The sequence below is a fragment of the Myotis myotis genome, unplaced genomic scaffold (genome assembly GCF_014108235.1).
Source record: "Myotis myotis isolate mMyoMyo1 unplaced genomic scaffold, mMyoMyo1.p scaffold_m19_p_12, whole genome shotgun sequence".
In the NCBI taxonomy this organism is placed as follows: domain Eukaryota; kingdom Metazoa; phylum Chordata; class Mammalia; order Chiroptera; family Vespertilionidae; genus Myotis; species Myotis myotis.
This window is the reverse complement of record NW_023416316.1, coordinates 54,040,522-54,054,528: the sequence shown is the minus strand read 5'-3', so window position 1 is coordinate 54,054,528 and position 14,007 is coordinate 54,040,522. Positions and strand designations below refer to the sequence as shown.

The window sequence follows — 14,007 nt, the reverse complement described above, 5'->3', positions numbered from 1 at the left end:
CTCACTTTGCTCTAGTGCAGCCATGGGCAAACTACGGCCTGCAGGCCGGATCCGGCCCGTTTGAAATGAATAAAACTATTGAAAAAAAAAGACTGTACCCTTTTATGTAATGATGTTTACTTTGAATTTATATTAGTTCACACAAACACTCCATCCATGCTTTTGTTCCGGCCCTCCGGTCCAGTTTAAGAACCCATTGTGGCCCTCGAGTCAAAAAGTTTGCCCACCCCTGCTCTAGTGTCTAGGAGAACTACGATTCCCAGCATTCCTGGTGCTCCCTGCACTCTGGGATTCTGCTTCTGGTCCTGGGGCTGCCATCAGAACTATTATTTGCAGTGTTCCTGGTGCTCTCCCCCTCTGGGCTTCTGCTTCTGGTCCTGGGGCTACCACCAAAACTATTATTTCCAGAATTCCTGGTGTTCCCACACTCTGGGTTTTCCCAGACCAAGGGAGCCACATGCCCCCAAGGGAGCAACTGAGGGAGCCACCCAGGGAGCCACATCACCCCAAGCTGCCGGCTCTCCCACTCTGCTCTGTGTATGCAAATTATCCACAATTTTATCAGGTTAATTTGCATACTCCTCATTGGTTGATGGGCGTGGCTTATGGGTGTGGCTTGTGGGCTTGGCTTGAGCATAGCAGAGGGACAGTTAATTTGCATGTTTTTCTTTTATTATAGTACTAGAGGCCCGGTGCACAAAAATTTGTGCACTCGGGGGTAGGGGGTCCCTCAGCCCGATCTGTGCCCTCTCGCAGTCTGGGACCCCTCGGGGGTGACCACTTGCTGGCTTAGGCCTGCTCCCCAGGGGATTGGGCCTAAGATGGCAATCAGACATCCCTCTGGCAGCCCGGCAGCCTTCGGGGGATGCCCACTTGCCAGCAGGGAGCAGACCTAAGCTGCAGTCAGACATCCTTAGCACTGCTGAGGAGGCAGGAGAGGCTCCCACCACCACTGCTATACCGGGCCATCAGCCTGGCTTGTGGCTGAGCAGAGCTCCCCCCTGTGAGAGCACACTGACCACCAGGGGGCAGCTCCTGCATTGAGCGTCTGCCCCCTGGTGGTCAGTGTGTGTCATAGTGACCAGTCATTCCCAGTCTTTCTGCTGTTAGGGTCAGTTTGAATATTACCCTTTTACTATATAGGATAGAGGCCTGGTGCAGGGGTGGGTGCTGGCTGGTTTTCCCTGAAGTGTGATCCGGATCAGGGTGGGGTCCCACTTGGGTACCTGGCCAGCCTGGATGACGGGCTGATGGCTGTTTGCAAATGGTCACACCCCCTTCAGGGTGGGGGTCCCCACTGGGGTGCCTGGCCAGTCTGGGTGAGGGGCTGAGGGCTGTTTTCAGGCTGGCGGGTGACTGAAGCTCCCAGCCTCTCTTTTTTTCTTTTTTTTTTTATTCTGGGATTTATTTACCTTCTATAGCTGTCATTGGAGCTGAGAGCCGGCTCCAGCTTGAGGCTGTGGCTGGCTGAAAGCAGGTATCTGGGTTTGTTTAGCTTCTATAATTGCAACATTGTTGCATCCGGAGCTCAGAGCTGGGCCACAGCAGGCGGGGAACCTTGGCTTCCTCCATCCCTGGAGCAAGCAAGCCTCATGTTCACTTCAGCTGCCTGGCTGCCGGCCGCCATCTTGGTTGGCAGTTAATTTGCATATTGCCCTGATTAGCAAATGGGAAGGGTAGTGAAGTTACGGTTAATTACCATGTTTGTCTATTATTAGATAGGATAGTTGCTTAACTTTTTAAGTAGCCCAGTTATTCAAATCAGTGTTGCTATTGTTGCTGGATTTCATAAGGCCAGCTTTTACCATGCTAACTATTTTAATCATTAGTCAGACTTGGTCTTGAGCTGTAACATGAAAAGCAGTAAAAATGGGTAAGATTAATTAGAGTGTTTCCAGAGAGCATGTTAGTCAAGTTCAGGACTTCCTCTCATGGGGGACAGGAAAAACATGGTGGGTCTTTATTTTTTCTCACCTCCTGGGGTCCAGGAAAAGATCAGAAGATATGGGAAAAGGGTCAATGGGAGAATTCATGGCGGCTTCTCCAGAAGAGACATGGGAGGGATGACTTTCTTCTTTCCTCCAGTTATTCTGTTTGCCAAGATTATGTCATTAAGCCACAGTGTTTGAGCATTTCTCAGACAGTATGGAAAATGGCAAGTACCCAGGGATGTAGGCAACGTGGGAACCTTGCAGGAGATGACCTAGCCTTGGAGCATACAAGTTCCCTGAGGGCTTGGGGTGACTGGGCAGAGAGAAACATCTGGGAACTAGCACACGAGGTTTTCCGATAAGGGTCTGAAATCATAGACAGTCCACTAACATTGTTTTCTACCATAAATACATGATATGTATTCACGTGTGTATTATTTTCTGTCAATATCCTATTAATTTGTTTGTTAAAAAGTAGTATATATGGTGGTTAGGAGCAACACTTGTTGCATAAATTTGGATACTTCTCTGCCACTGGTGAGCTGTATTTGGATCAGTTAACCTCTTTGTGTCCCAGTTTCTTCATCTAAAGAAAGGAGTAATAAAAATACTATACCATAGTGTCTTGAGGATTAAATGGATTTTATATTTAAAACATTGCCTGGCACATAGTGAATCACTGAACAAGTGCTTATCTATATATATAAAAGCCTAAGCGACCTTTATGACCAGTCACTATGATGCACACTGACCACCAGGGGGGAGACGCTCAATGCAGGAGCTGCCCCCTGGTGGTCAGTGCACTCCCACAGCCAACCTCCCATGGCCGGCCAACCTCCCATGGTCCCTCCCCCTGGCTGGCCAGCTTGATCAGCCCTGATTGGGACTAGGTGAGATGGGCTCCTATTGGCCCCCATCACCAGCCAGGCCAAGGGACCCCACCCATGCACAAATTCTTGTGCACTCGGAGGGGGGGTGTCCCTCAGCCCAGCCTGCGCCCATCTGCACTCCAGGACCCCTTGGGGGATGTCCACTGTCGACTTAGGCCCACTCCCCGGGGGATCAGGCCTAAACTTGCAGTCAGACATCCTTCTGGCAGCCAGGGAGCCCTCGGGGGATGTCCGACTAAAGGCTTAGGCCCCAAAGGGATCGAGTCTAAACCGTTAGTTGGACATTCTTAGTGCTGCCATGGAGGTGGGAGAGGCTCCTGCCACCACCACTGCGCTGGCCAGCCATGAGCCAGCTTCTGGCTGAGTGGCACTCCCCATATGGAAGTGCACTGACCACCAGGGGGCAGCTCCTGCATTGAGCGTCTGCCCCCTGGTGGCCAGTGCGCATCATAGCAATTGGTCATTCTACCGTTCAGGCAATGTGCATATTAGCCTTTTATTATTATTATACTAGAGGCCCGGTGCACAAAAATTTGTGCACTCGGGGGGAAGGGGGGGTCCCTCAGCCCGACCTGTGCCCTCTAGCAGTCTGCGACCCCTCGGGAGATAACGACCTGCTGGCTTAGGCCTGCTCCCAGGTGGCAGAGGGCAGGCCCAATCCCTAGGTGCAGCCCCTGGTCGGGCTCAGAGCAGGGCTGATTGGGGGGTTGGGGCACCACCCCCTGTCACACTCAAGGCAGGGTCTATGGGGAGGTTGTGGTGCGACCCCCTGTCACGCACAGAGCAGGGCCCATCAGGGGGTTGAGGAGCTCCCCCCTGTCACTCACAGAGTAGGTCCAATAGGGGAGTTGGGGCACCATCCCCTGTCACACACAGAGCAGGGCGGATCAGTGGGTTGGGGTGCCGCCTTCTATCACCCACAGAGCAGGGCCAATCAGGGGATTGGGGCGCTGCCACTGTCACACTCAGGGCAGGGCTGATGGGGAGGTTATGTCTCCACCCCATCACACACAGAGCGCGGGCAGAGGGGGGTTGGGGCGCCACCCTCTATCACCCACAGAGCAGGGCCGATCAGGGGGTTGGGGTGCCGCCACTCTCACACTCAGGACAGGGCCGATGGGGATGTTATGGCTCTACCCCGTCACACACAGAGCAGGGCCCGGGGCGGGGGAGGGGGGGGAGTTGGGGTGCCACACCCTGTCACACACAGAGCAGGGCCGATCAGGGTGTTTGGGCGCTGCCCCGTCATGCTGATCCCAGTGCCGGGAGGCATATTACCCTTTTACTATATAGGGTAGAGGCCTGGTGCATGGGTGGGGCCGGCTGGTTTGCCCTGAAGGGTGTCCTGGATCAGGGTGGGGGTCCCCACTGGGGTGCCTGGCCAGCCTGGGTGAGGGGATGATGGCTGTTTGCAGCTGGTCACACACCCTTCAGGGTGGGGGTCCCCACTGGGGTGCCTGGCCAGTCTGGGTGAGGAGCTGAGGGCTGTTTTCAGGCTGGGGGTGACTGAAGCTCCCAACTGCTCCTGTTTTCCTTTTTCTTTTTTTTAATTCTGGGCCAGCTTTAGCTTGAGGCTTGGCTCCAGCTCTTAGGCCTCCGCTCCTGAAAGTAGGTTTCTGGCCTTTGCATACAATATTGCGAATCTGCTGGCTAAAGTCCGGTGGTATTCGTTACAATGTTTGAAACTGCAGGCTCAGAGGCCTGCAGCGGCAGGCGGGGAACGTTGGTTTCCTCCGTCACTGAGGCAAGCAAGCCTCATGTTAGTTTCAAGCTGTCTGGCTGCCGGCTGCCATCTTGGCTGACAGTTAATTTGCATATCTCGCTGATTAGCCAATGAAAAGGGTAGCGGTCGTACGCCACTTACCACGTTTCTCTTTTATTAGTGTAGATAGGATGTCCCTATTTCCCCCCTTTTGCCCCCTCTACCCAGCTCTTGCCCCCCACTTCTCTCTGACCATCACCATACTGTTGTCTGTGTCCAGGGGTTGTGCATATATTTTCTTTGGCTAATCCCTTCTTTAAATTCACTTCTTTAAATTTTTATTCAAATAAGTGCTTATAACTGTACTATTATATATTTTCTATTATATCATTTAGAATTAGGATATTTTTTAATTGAACCCTTGTAAATTTTAGCACAATTTAATAAATTATGCTAGAAGCAATTAGGAGATTTTTCATGTAATGCAGATACATTTCAATTAATACTTTATTAATTTTTAATTTTTTAATATTTTATTTAAAAATAATCTCATACATGTAAAAAAACTATAAAGTACTACAGTATATTATATGTACCCTTCACCCAATTTCTTATGTTAATAATTTAAACATAACCATTATACAATTAACAAAATTTGGAATATATTTTTCTTATAATCTCTTTAATGTTACTTAATCTATTTACTTTGTTTTTGTTAATCTTCACCCAAAGATATTTTTCCATTGAATTTTAGAGAGAGTAAAGGGAAAAGGAGAGACTCATTGATTGGTTACTTCTTGCACATGCTCTGATAGAGACTGGGGATCAAGCCAGCAACTGAGGTACATGCCCTTGACTGGAATTGAACCTGGGACCCTTAAGTCCACAGGCTAATGCTCTATCCACTGAGCAAAACAGGCTGCAGCTTAATTCATTTACTTTTAATCTATATGTGTCTTTATATTTAAAGTGGGTTTTGTTTTTGATTCACCCTCATAATATGTCTTTTAATTGGTGCATTTATGCCACTGACTTTCAGAGTGCTTACTGATAGAGTTACTACCATATCAGGTGGCTTCTGGGGCGGGCCTGTGGCCCAGGATCAGATACAATCATGGGCGGTAGGCAGGCGGCTTCTGGGATCACACACTGGGGTCTGGATGGTGGCTTGTGCTGGAGGCTCACGCTGTCCCACCCTGCCTGCAGTATGCAAATTAGCTGCCATCTTTGTTGGTGGTTAATTTGCATATCACACTGATTAGCCAATAGGAGGTGTAGCAAAGGTACGGTCAATTACCATGTTTGTCTATTATTAGATAGGATACCTTGTTAAGTTTGTATTTTATGGTAGGAGTTGTACCTTATTTTTAGACAACAGATAGCTCCAGGGTTATTAGAAGGGAAGAGTCGACTCAGACATAATATTCTGTGAATATTTCTATGAAACTACACTGGAAACTTAGGGAGGATTGCCCTATGCTAATCTAGGCATTAAACTATCTTTGTTATTTCAACCAACATATTTGTTGTGCCAAATTCTTAACTTTACATTCAGTTATGAAGAACATTATCTTGACAAATCATTCAGCATATATAGGGCATCCCAAAAAAATGTACACACACTTTAAATAATTATTAATTCCAATGTTTCTTTCTTTTCAGATTTAACCCATTGGAATTAATTAAAGTGTGTGTACATTTTGGGGGACAACCTGTATGTAGTACTTATAGATTAAAAATATGGTTTTCTATCTTTATTTTAAATATATGTTTGTTTTGGGTTATTTTCCTTTGCCCAAGAATCTGACTTGAGAGTTTTAATGAGTTTTTGATATTTGTTTTAACTACACAAGTATTTCATGTTCATCATAAAAATGAGAAAATATAAATAAATGAAAAAACTATTGCCCAGACTGCAACCAAATGATGGCCATTGTTCACAGCTTAGTGTTTGTTCTTTTAAATATTCTTTCTTTAAGTCCTCCCCCCCTTGTGTACAAGCAATGCATTGTGTTTTCTCCTAAAGTTGTACTTTAAAATACATATTATTATGTAACCTTAATGCCTCACTGTGCAATACATCATGAACATATATCTATATCTTTATAGACTTATAAAGTACTTTTGTAATATTCAGTTTTGTGGGTATACCATAATCTCTTATGTCAGGCATTTAATCTGGTTTTATTGTTGCACATAATAAACAAAGTTGTGACAAACATCAAAAGAGAAAAAAAGATAGAATATTTTATAAATAATCCCACGATGTCTGACTTCAGAGAATGGATTATAACATAACTGAAGTATTTTTCAAATGTGAATGAGTTCAATGCTCCCACTTAATACATTGTTAAAAAGGTGCTCTTGTATGGCCAGTGTTCCTCAGTGGTTGAGCATCAACCTATGAACCAGGAGGTCACGGTTCAATTCCAGGTTAGGGCACATGCCCAGGTTGTGGGCTCAATCCCCAGTAGGGGGTGTGTGGGATGTTTCTATCTCTCTCTCCCTCTCTGAAATCATTAGAAAATATATTTTAAAAAGGAAAAATAAAGCCAGGTTCTTATAGTCTTTAAGTCACTTCATAACATCTGATGACCTTGATAAAGAATAGTTATATTAATTAGTTGTGACTTCTAGACATAAATTCTGATATGGTACGTTTCTTTCCTGATTACAACTCATTCTATGCTAAAATTAGGTACTGCCAAAGAAAATAAAAAGAAACACAAATAGACACCTAGTGATTAAACAAGAATTACATTACAAAATGTAATCAGACATATACTTACTGGTTTTGACAAAAAATAGCTTATGTGGCCTGAATAAAACATCAACTGTATATAAATCTCTCTCAGGGGATCATTTTTTCAAGATGATATAAAACTGCATTTCATGTACATTCAGGATTTTTAAAAATATGTTTTTATTTATTTTAGAAGGGGAGGAAGAGAGAGATAGAGAGAGAGACAGGAGAGAGAGAGACAGAGAGAGAGAGAGAGAGAGAGAGAGAGAGAGAGAGAGAGAGAGAGAGAAACAACAGTCAGTTGCTTCCCTGCATGCATCCAGCCAAGCATGTCCCTGGCTGGTAATCGAACCTGTAACTTTTCGGTGCACAGGATGATGCTCAACCAGGTCTCCCTCACCCCTCCAGAATTATTTTAAATCTTTTGAAAGTTCATTTTTATTTAGTTCAGAAAAATTTGCTCTGAATACTTTGGCTGGTTTACATTCCTGCTTAGTGAATACATTTATTTTCATAGAGTTTATTTTCTATGTTCATGGATCTTAGAGCTGGAAGGAGTCTCTTTGACTTCAGAGTTTTAATTTATATTAAAATCAATAAGAAATATATATAATAAGGTATTTTCAAATGAAAAACAATACATCCAACATGCAAAAACGCTGGGAGGCATGTTAAAGGGGAACTGGGAATTAACTCTAGGATGTGGCAAAACACCCGTAAGCACAAATCAGCATTTCATAGCCAGTGATATATATATAGTTTATTGGGTATTACTAGAAAGTAGTTCACAATCAAGGATGCGCATAATAAATTCTGCCACCGCTGCACTTGTTGGCAATCACTTTCAGCCACATCAAGTCTCCAGATAAATGTGTTCTGTCTGAACCAACTCTAACAGGAACCCAGACAGCTAACCTGTGTGTGCTTTTGTAATTAAGAAGCTGAAGGTCTTCCTCCTTAGAAAACCAGGACACAAAATAACTCAGAGCTCCTCCTTCCGCACTCTACCTGGAACTCTGCTGCACTCTGCAGCCAACATAAGGGTAAGAGCTTGTACCTCCGTTATACCCTTATTTATAAATGAAAAACAAACAAACCAAAGACCTGATTTTTAGGGTCAACTAGAATTCCATTTTTGTGGATTTTACAGGAATTGAAAGCACAGACTTTAAAAATTTTGTTTTGCTAAAACCTTCAAGGAAACATACACAACACCAAATTAGGCTCTGTGGAATGTGACCCAAAGAACAAAGCTAAGGAAGTTGACTTCGATCCTAAACTTGTTTATTATTTCTCTCTGAGAACCTCATCTACCAATCCCCAATGTTTCTCTGCTAACCTTTATTCTTACAGTTTTTCTAAGCAATTACACATCCTGTAGCTACAGTTTCCTTCATTAATCCGTTTGGGGAAAAGTAATGTCAGATAAGTAACACCTGCTTCCTTGAGTTAAATCAGGATGCACATGGTCCATCTGCAATGCTAAGCTGTGGCCAAGAAATTTCAGAGGCAACTGGACAGTCAGTAACCTCTACTCAAATGCAAATGCAACACTGTTTGCTAGACGATTGCAGTGGTTCATAACCCTGGGTAAACAGGGTTGAATGCTGTCGGTTTTAATTTTTTCTCTTTTTTTATTGAGACAAAATCTATCTATAAAAAGTCCATCTACAAGTTTGACAAATGTATACAGTTGTATTGTGTCCACCACCATCAAGATGTGGAATTTTCACCACTCCACAAGGTTTCCTCATGCCTCCTTCCAGTCAATCCCCTCCTTCCATCCCAGCCACTGGAAACCACAGATCTCTTTTGTTTCCATAGTTTTGATGTTTCTAGAATGTCAGATAATGAAATTATACAGTATATGTCTTTTGTGTCTAGCTTTTTAACTTAGTGTGGTACTTTCAAGAATCATCCATTTTGGTGCATGTATGAGTAGTCTGTTCCTTTTTGTTGCTAAATAGCATTCCATGTATAGGTAAATCAGAACTTGTTTATTCATTCACCAGCTGAAGTACATTTCGATTGTTCACAGTTTGGGGCATTTACCACTTAAGCCGCAACAAAGATTTACATACAGGTCATTGTGCGACATGTGTTTTCAATTCTCTTGGCTATGTGTCTGGTGTATATAGTTAAATGCATCTTTGCCTTTATATTAAAAATGCTCAACTGTTTTTTCAGAGTGACTGGATCCTTTTGCATTCCCCCCAGCAATGAATGAGAGTTTGTTTTTCCACATCCTTACCAAAACTCGGTATGATTGGTCTTTTTATGTATTAATAATTCTAGTGTTTGGATGGTAGTATCTCATATTGGTTTTAAACATTTGCATTTTCCTCATGATTAAAAATTAGGAGCACATCTTTTGTGTGCTTATTTATCATTCTTATATCTGTTGTGGGTTGTTTGCCTTCTTACAGCATTTCATAAGTTAAGGGTGTGTTTTCCCCTACCGTGGTCAGCAAACTGCGGCTCGTGAGCCACATGTGACTTTTTGACCCCTTGAGTGTGGCTCTTCCTAAGCCTTAGGAGTACCCTAATTAAGTTAATAACAATGTACTTACCTATATAGTTTAAGTTTAAAAAATTTGGCTCTCAAAAGAAATTTCAGTCGTTGTACTGTTGATTTTGGGCTCTGTTGACTGGTGAGTTTGCCGACCACTGCCCTAGAAGTTTTATTGTTTTAGCTCTTACATTTAGGGTATGATCCATGTTGAGTTCATTCTTGTTCATGGTAAGAGTTGAGGTTCATTCTTTTTGCACGTGGATATCCTCTGGTATTGTGCCACCATGACTGTGGGCTAGTGTGGAGCTTGGGGTCTTGGAGGAGGGTGTTCACTGTGCTCCTGCATCATCCCCCTCCGCAGCAGGCCCTGCACACCTGCATCCTATAAGGCTGCTCTCTCCATGCTCTTGCCCCTCCCTTAGTGCACCACAGTGTTCCTCGCCATTTGGTGCGAACCTGCTGGGCAATGGGGGTGGTTTCTCATTTCTCCGACTCCACCCCCAATCTCAGGCAGACCCTGTACACCTGAGCCTCAGGAGTGGCGTTTTCTCAGCAGCCCTGCCGGCTTCTCAAGCACTTGGAGAGTTCCACTTCTCCCCCCTAGTGTCAGCTAAACTCTGTCGTTAATTGGCGGAAACCTTGGGTGTGAGTAAGGTTCTCTCCCTCCGGTTTGGCAGCCGAATATGGCCTTGCAAAGGGCAGATGTCTCTGCACAAAGAGGATTTTTGCTGCAGCTGATCTTTGCTGGGGTGGATGGAAGGTTTCCTGTCCTACCCCAGAGGGAGCAACGAAAGGTCAGCTCTGGGACCTGGGCTTTTCCTATTCCCCAGTGGTAAGTGCCTTTTACTTCATATTTGCATATTTAAAAGGGGTTCAGGACACAGGAGGTTTGGGGCCTGTCTATAGCTGCGGCCAATCACTTCCTGGTGTTCACAGAGTTTCTGGAGAATGTATGGGCTTCTGAAGATACCCCTGCTCCACTCTCAATCTTTGGCAAACCTTGCACAGCTTGTGTTACTGAAGCAGGCACAATGGCCGTTTGCGCTGCCTCTAATGTTAATCAGCAGTGCTTGCTGGAGAATCGTGGGAAATATTCCAGTGCATATAGACGCCCCATATCTGGGTTCCCAGAGATGCTGAACTGTCAGTCTTGCCCTTAGTTTAAGAATCCATTACAATTGCAAGAGGTAAAGGAAGGCTCACATCTCCGGGCAGCTTCGTGTCTCATGACCTTTGTCCTTCTCTCTTGCACCCATCTCCTCACAGAGACTGCCCCCCACCCCATCTATGGATGATCCGTTCTCCTCTCATGGAATTTCTAATGTTTCTTTCACTTTACAGTCGGCTGCTCAGCTCATCTAGCTTTGTTTTTTTCTTGCTCAGAGTATAAATACTTTCCCCTCTTTTTATCACACGGTATGCTTGGCATCTTGAAAGGCTAGCACCCATTTTTAGATTGTCAAAGAATGGACCAGAGAACCATCTTCTGCAAGAGCTGGTTTTCAAGTTTTCAGAGACATACAGACACACTTATTTGGGGGAACTCGTGTTGTAGTTTCATGTGTGAAAGCTGTGTTGGAAGAGGGGTCTGTGCAACACAGGTGTGCACAATGGTGGTCGCTAGCTGACAGCGGCCACTTCTACGGTCCCTCAGTGGTGTCCCAGCCAGTCAACCCAGCAGGTAACAGATGAATAGGATTTATTTTTTTCCCTAAACACCTGAATTGGGTCCCTCTTCTTATTTTAGAGGAGTTTTCAGGATTAAGCAGACACCAGTGGACTTGAGAAGAATTATTTGGGATTTATTTCTATAATAATTTAATGCTTTAGGTACATTTTTTTAGTATAAAAGGGAGAAAAGAAGAGGAATGTTGTATATGGGAGGCATCATACTCACTCTTTTGCATGTTTATTTTAAGCATTTTTGTGTATCCCTTTGTATATTGCAATTGGCTGAAGTCCACAAAGATGGGCTTTCTACATTCAGCTGCTGCAGTGTTCAGATAATTTAAATGAACTGTTAGGAATCAGTTTGCAGGTCAACAGTTTCTCTTTAAAGGGACAAAAAAAAAAAATTGCAAAAGCAATGTTGCTTTGCAGAGGGGAGTCCCACAAACGCTGCTATGGGTGGGATGGGGCTGGTGCTGTGTAACCAGTGTTTGGCTTTCTTTTCAAGTGGGGGCAATGGGGAGAGAACCTAGAGTGAGGCAGGTTCTCTTCCCCAGCCCTTGTCTGTCTGTCTGTGGTGGTTTCTGTTTCAGGGAGGTGTGGTGGGATCATAAGTCATTCCCCTCCCCTTCTAGGCCTCCTGCTGTAAATGGAGGACCTGTCTGGTTTCTGGTTTGGCTGGGGTCCCATAAGGGTATGGGACCCTTCAATAAAGGATAGCAAACAGAGAAAAAAAAGTGTTGCTGAATTTATTTATTTATTTTCTCAATTGATTTTTTAGAGAGAGTGGAAGTGTGGGAGGGATGGGGGAGGGGAGAGAGAGAGAGAGAGATGTGAGAGAGACACATTGCCTCCCACACACACCCTGACTAGGGCCTGGGATCAAACCTACAACCCAGGCACATACCTTTGACTGGGAATTGAATACTGCATGGGCTTATGCTCTAACCATTGAACACCCTTGCCAGGGCTGAATTTCATATTCCCCAGTTTAGAAATTAAAATGCAGAGAAACGAATTCTGCTCCGGGAAGCGAGGCGGGCAGGCGGCCGCGGCGATTCCACGTGCTCCACGTGGCGGGTTGGAACCGTTGGCGGACACCGGCTGCGAGGCAATGCTTGCTATCTTCAGTTGGAGGGACTGACTTTTCACATGGTGTATTTTTGAAAAGATTTAAAGCCTATCTTGTATAGAGAATATTTAATCATTTAGCTAAAAATGGTATTTTTTACATGCAATGCATGTGGTGAATCAGTGAAGAAAATACAAGTGGAAAAGCATGTGGGTGTTTGCAGGAACTGCGAGCGCCTTTCCTGCGTTGACTGCGGTAAAGATTTCTGGGGCAAGGACTACAAAAACCATGTGAAATGCATAAGCGAAGACCGGAAGTACGGCGGCAAAGGTTATGAAGGGAAAGCCCACAAAGGCGATATCAAACAGCAGGCGTGGGTGCAGAAAGTTAATGAATTAATAAAAAGACCCAATGTCAGCCCCAAAGTGAGAGAACTTTTAGAGCAAATTAGTGGTTTTGACAACATTCCCAGGAAAAAGGCAAAATTTCAGGAACCAGCCAGTAAAGGGCAAGAGCAAAAGCCACTCAACCAAGTGGCAAAGCCACCTGCAGAAATCAGCACCACGGTGGCACCTTCCAAAGCCAATGACACCACGCAAGGACAAGCAGAGGCAAAGAAGAACAAGAGAGAGAGGAAGGAAGAGCGGCAGAAGAAAAGGAAAAAAGAAAAGAAAGAACTAAAATTAGAAAACCACCAGGAGAAAACCAAGAGTCAGAAGTCTAAAAAGCGCAAAATGAGGCCTGAGGCCGAGCAGGAGGCGGGAGGGAAGGGTGCCCCCTCAGCCACGGGCCCCAAAGGGAACAAGAGCCAGGGGCCGAGGAGCACAGGCGAGTGTGGAGTGAATGGAGATGTGGACAAGGAAGAGACAAACATGGGAAAAAGGAAACAGAAGCTTTCCGAAGTTGAAGCATATTCTAAGAAGAAAAAGATTAAGTTCCCAGGACTGGCTGAAGGCGGAGAGCCAGAAAATTATGAAGCTCCTGCTAAGGGTAAATTCAGTTGGAAGGGGACTATTAAAGCAGTCCTGAAGCAGGCCCCAGACAATGAAATAGCAGTCAAAAAGCTAAGGAAAAAGGTTTTAGCTCAGTATTATGCGGTGATGAACGAACACCACAGGTCTGAAGAGGAGCTCCTGGCCATCTTCAACAAGAAAGTCAGCAAGAACCCTGCCTTCAAGCTACTCAAGGACAAGGTCAAACTTTTGAAGTGAACATTTTTATATTTAATAAATTGAGTCCATTCTGTTGATTTCTTCCTTTCACTGCTGTTTGTAAAACATGTAATAAATAATAACTCAAATTTTTTTTTCTTATAAGAAAAATATATATTTTTGGTAGATCTTTTATGAGCAAAGAAACTATATTGTCCTGAAAAAAAAAAAGAAATTAAAATGCAGTTGTCATTTGCAGGAAATTACTGAGAAACTATTCCACACTGTCTCATCTATCTGTTCATATGCATAAACCAGTTAGCATATTTTTTTAAGTG

General features: G+C 44.5%; 1 protein-coding gene across 1 annotated transcript; it reads left to right on the top strand.

The window, feature by feature from the left end:
• Window positions 1-12,553: 12,553 nt before the first annotated feature.
• LOC118666802 (cell growth-regulating nucleolar protein-like) lies at window positions 12,554-13,804 on the top strand. Its single transcript, XM_036329117.1, has one exon. It carries the CDS (start codon window positions 12,665-12,667, stop codon window positions 13,727-13,729), a length of 1,065 nt encoding a protein of 354 aa, XP_036185010.1. The 5' UTR covers window positions 12,554-12,664; the 3' UTR covers window positions 13,730-13,804.
• Window positions 13,805-14,007: the final 203 nt, after the last annotated feature.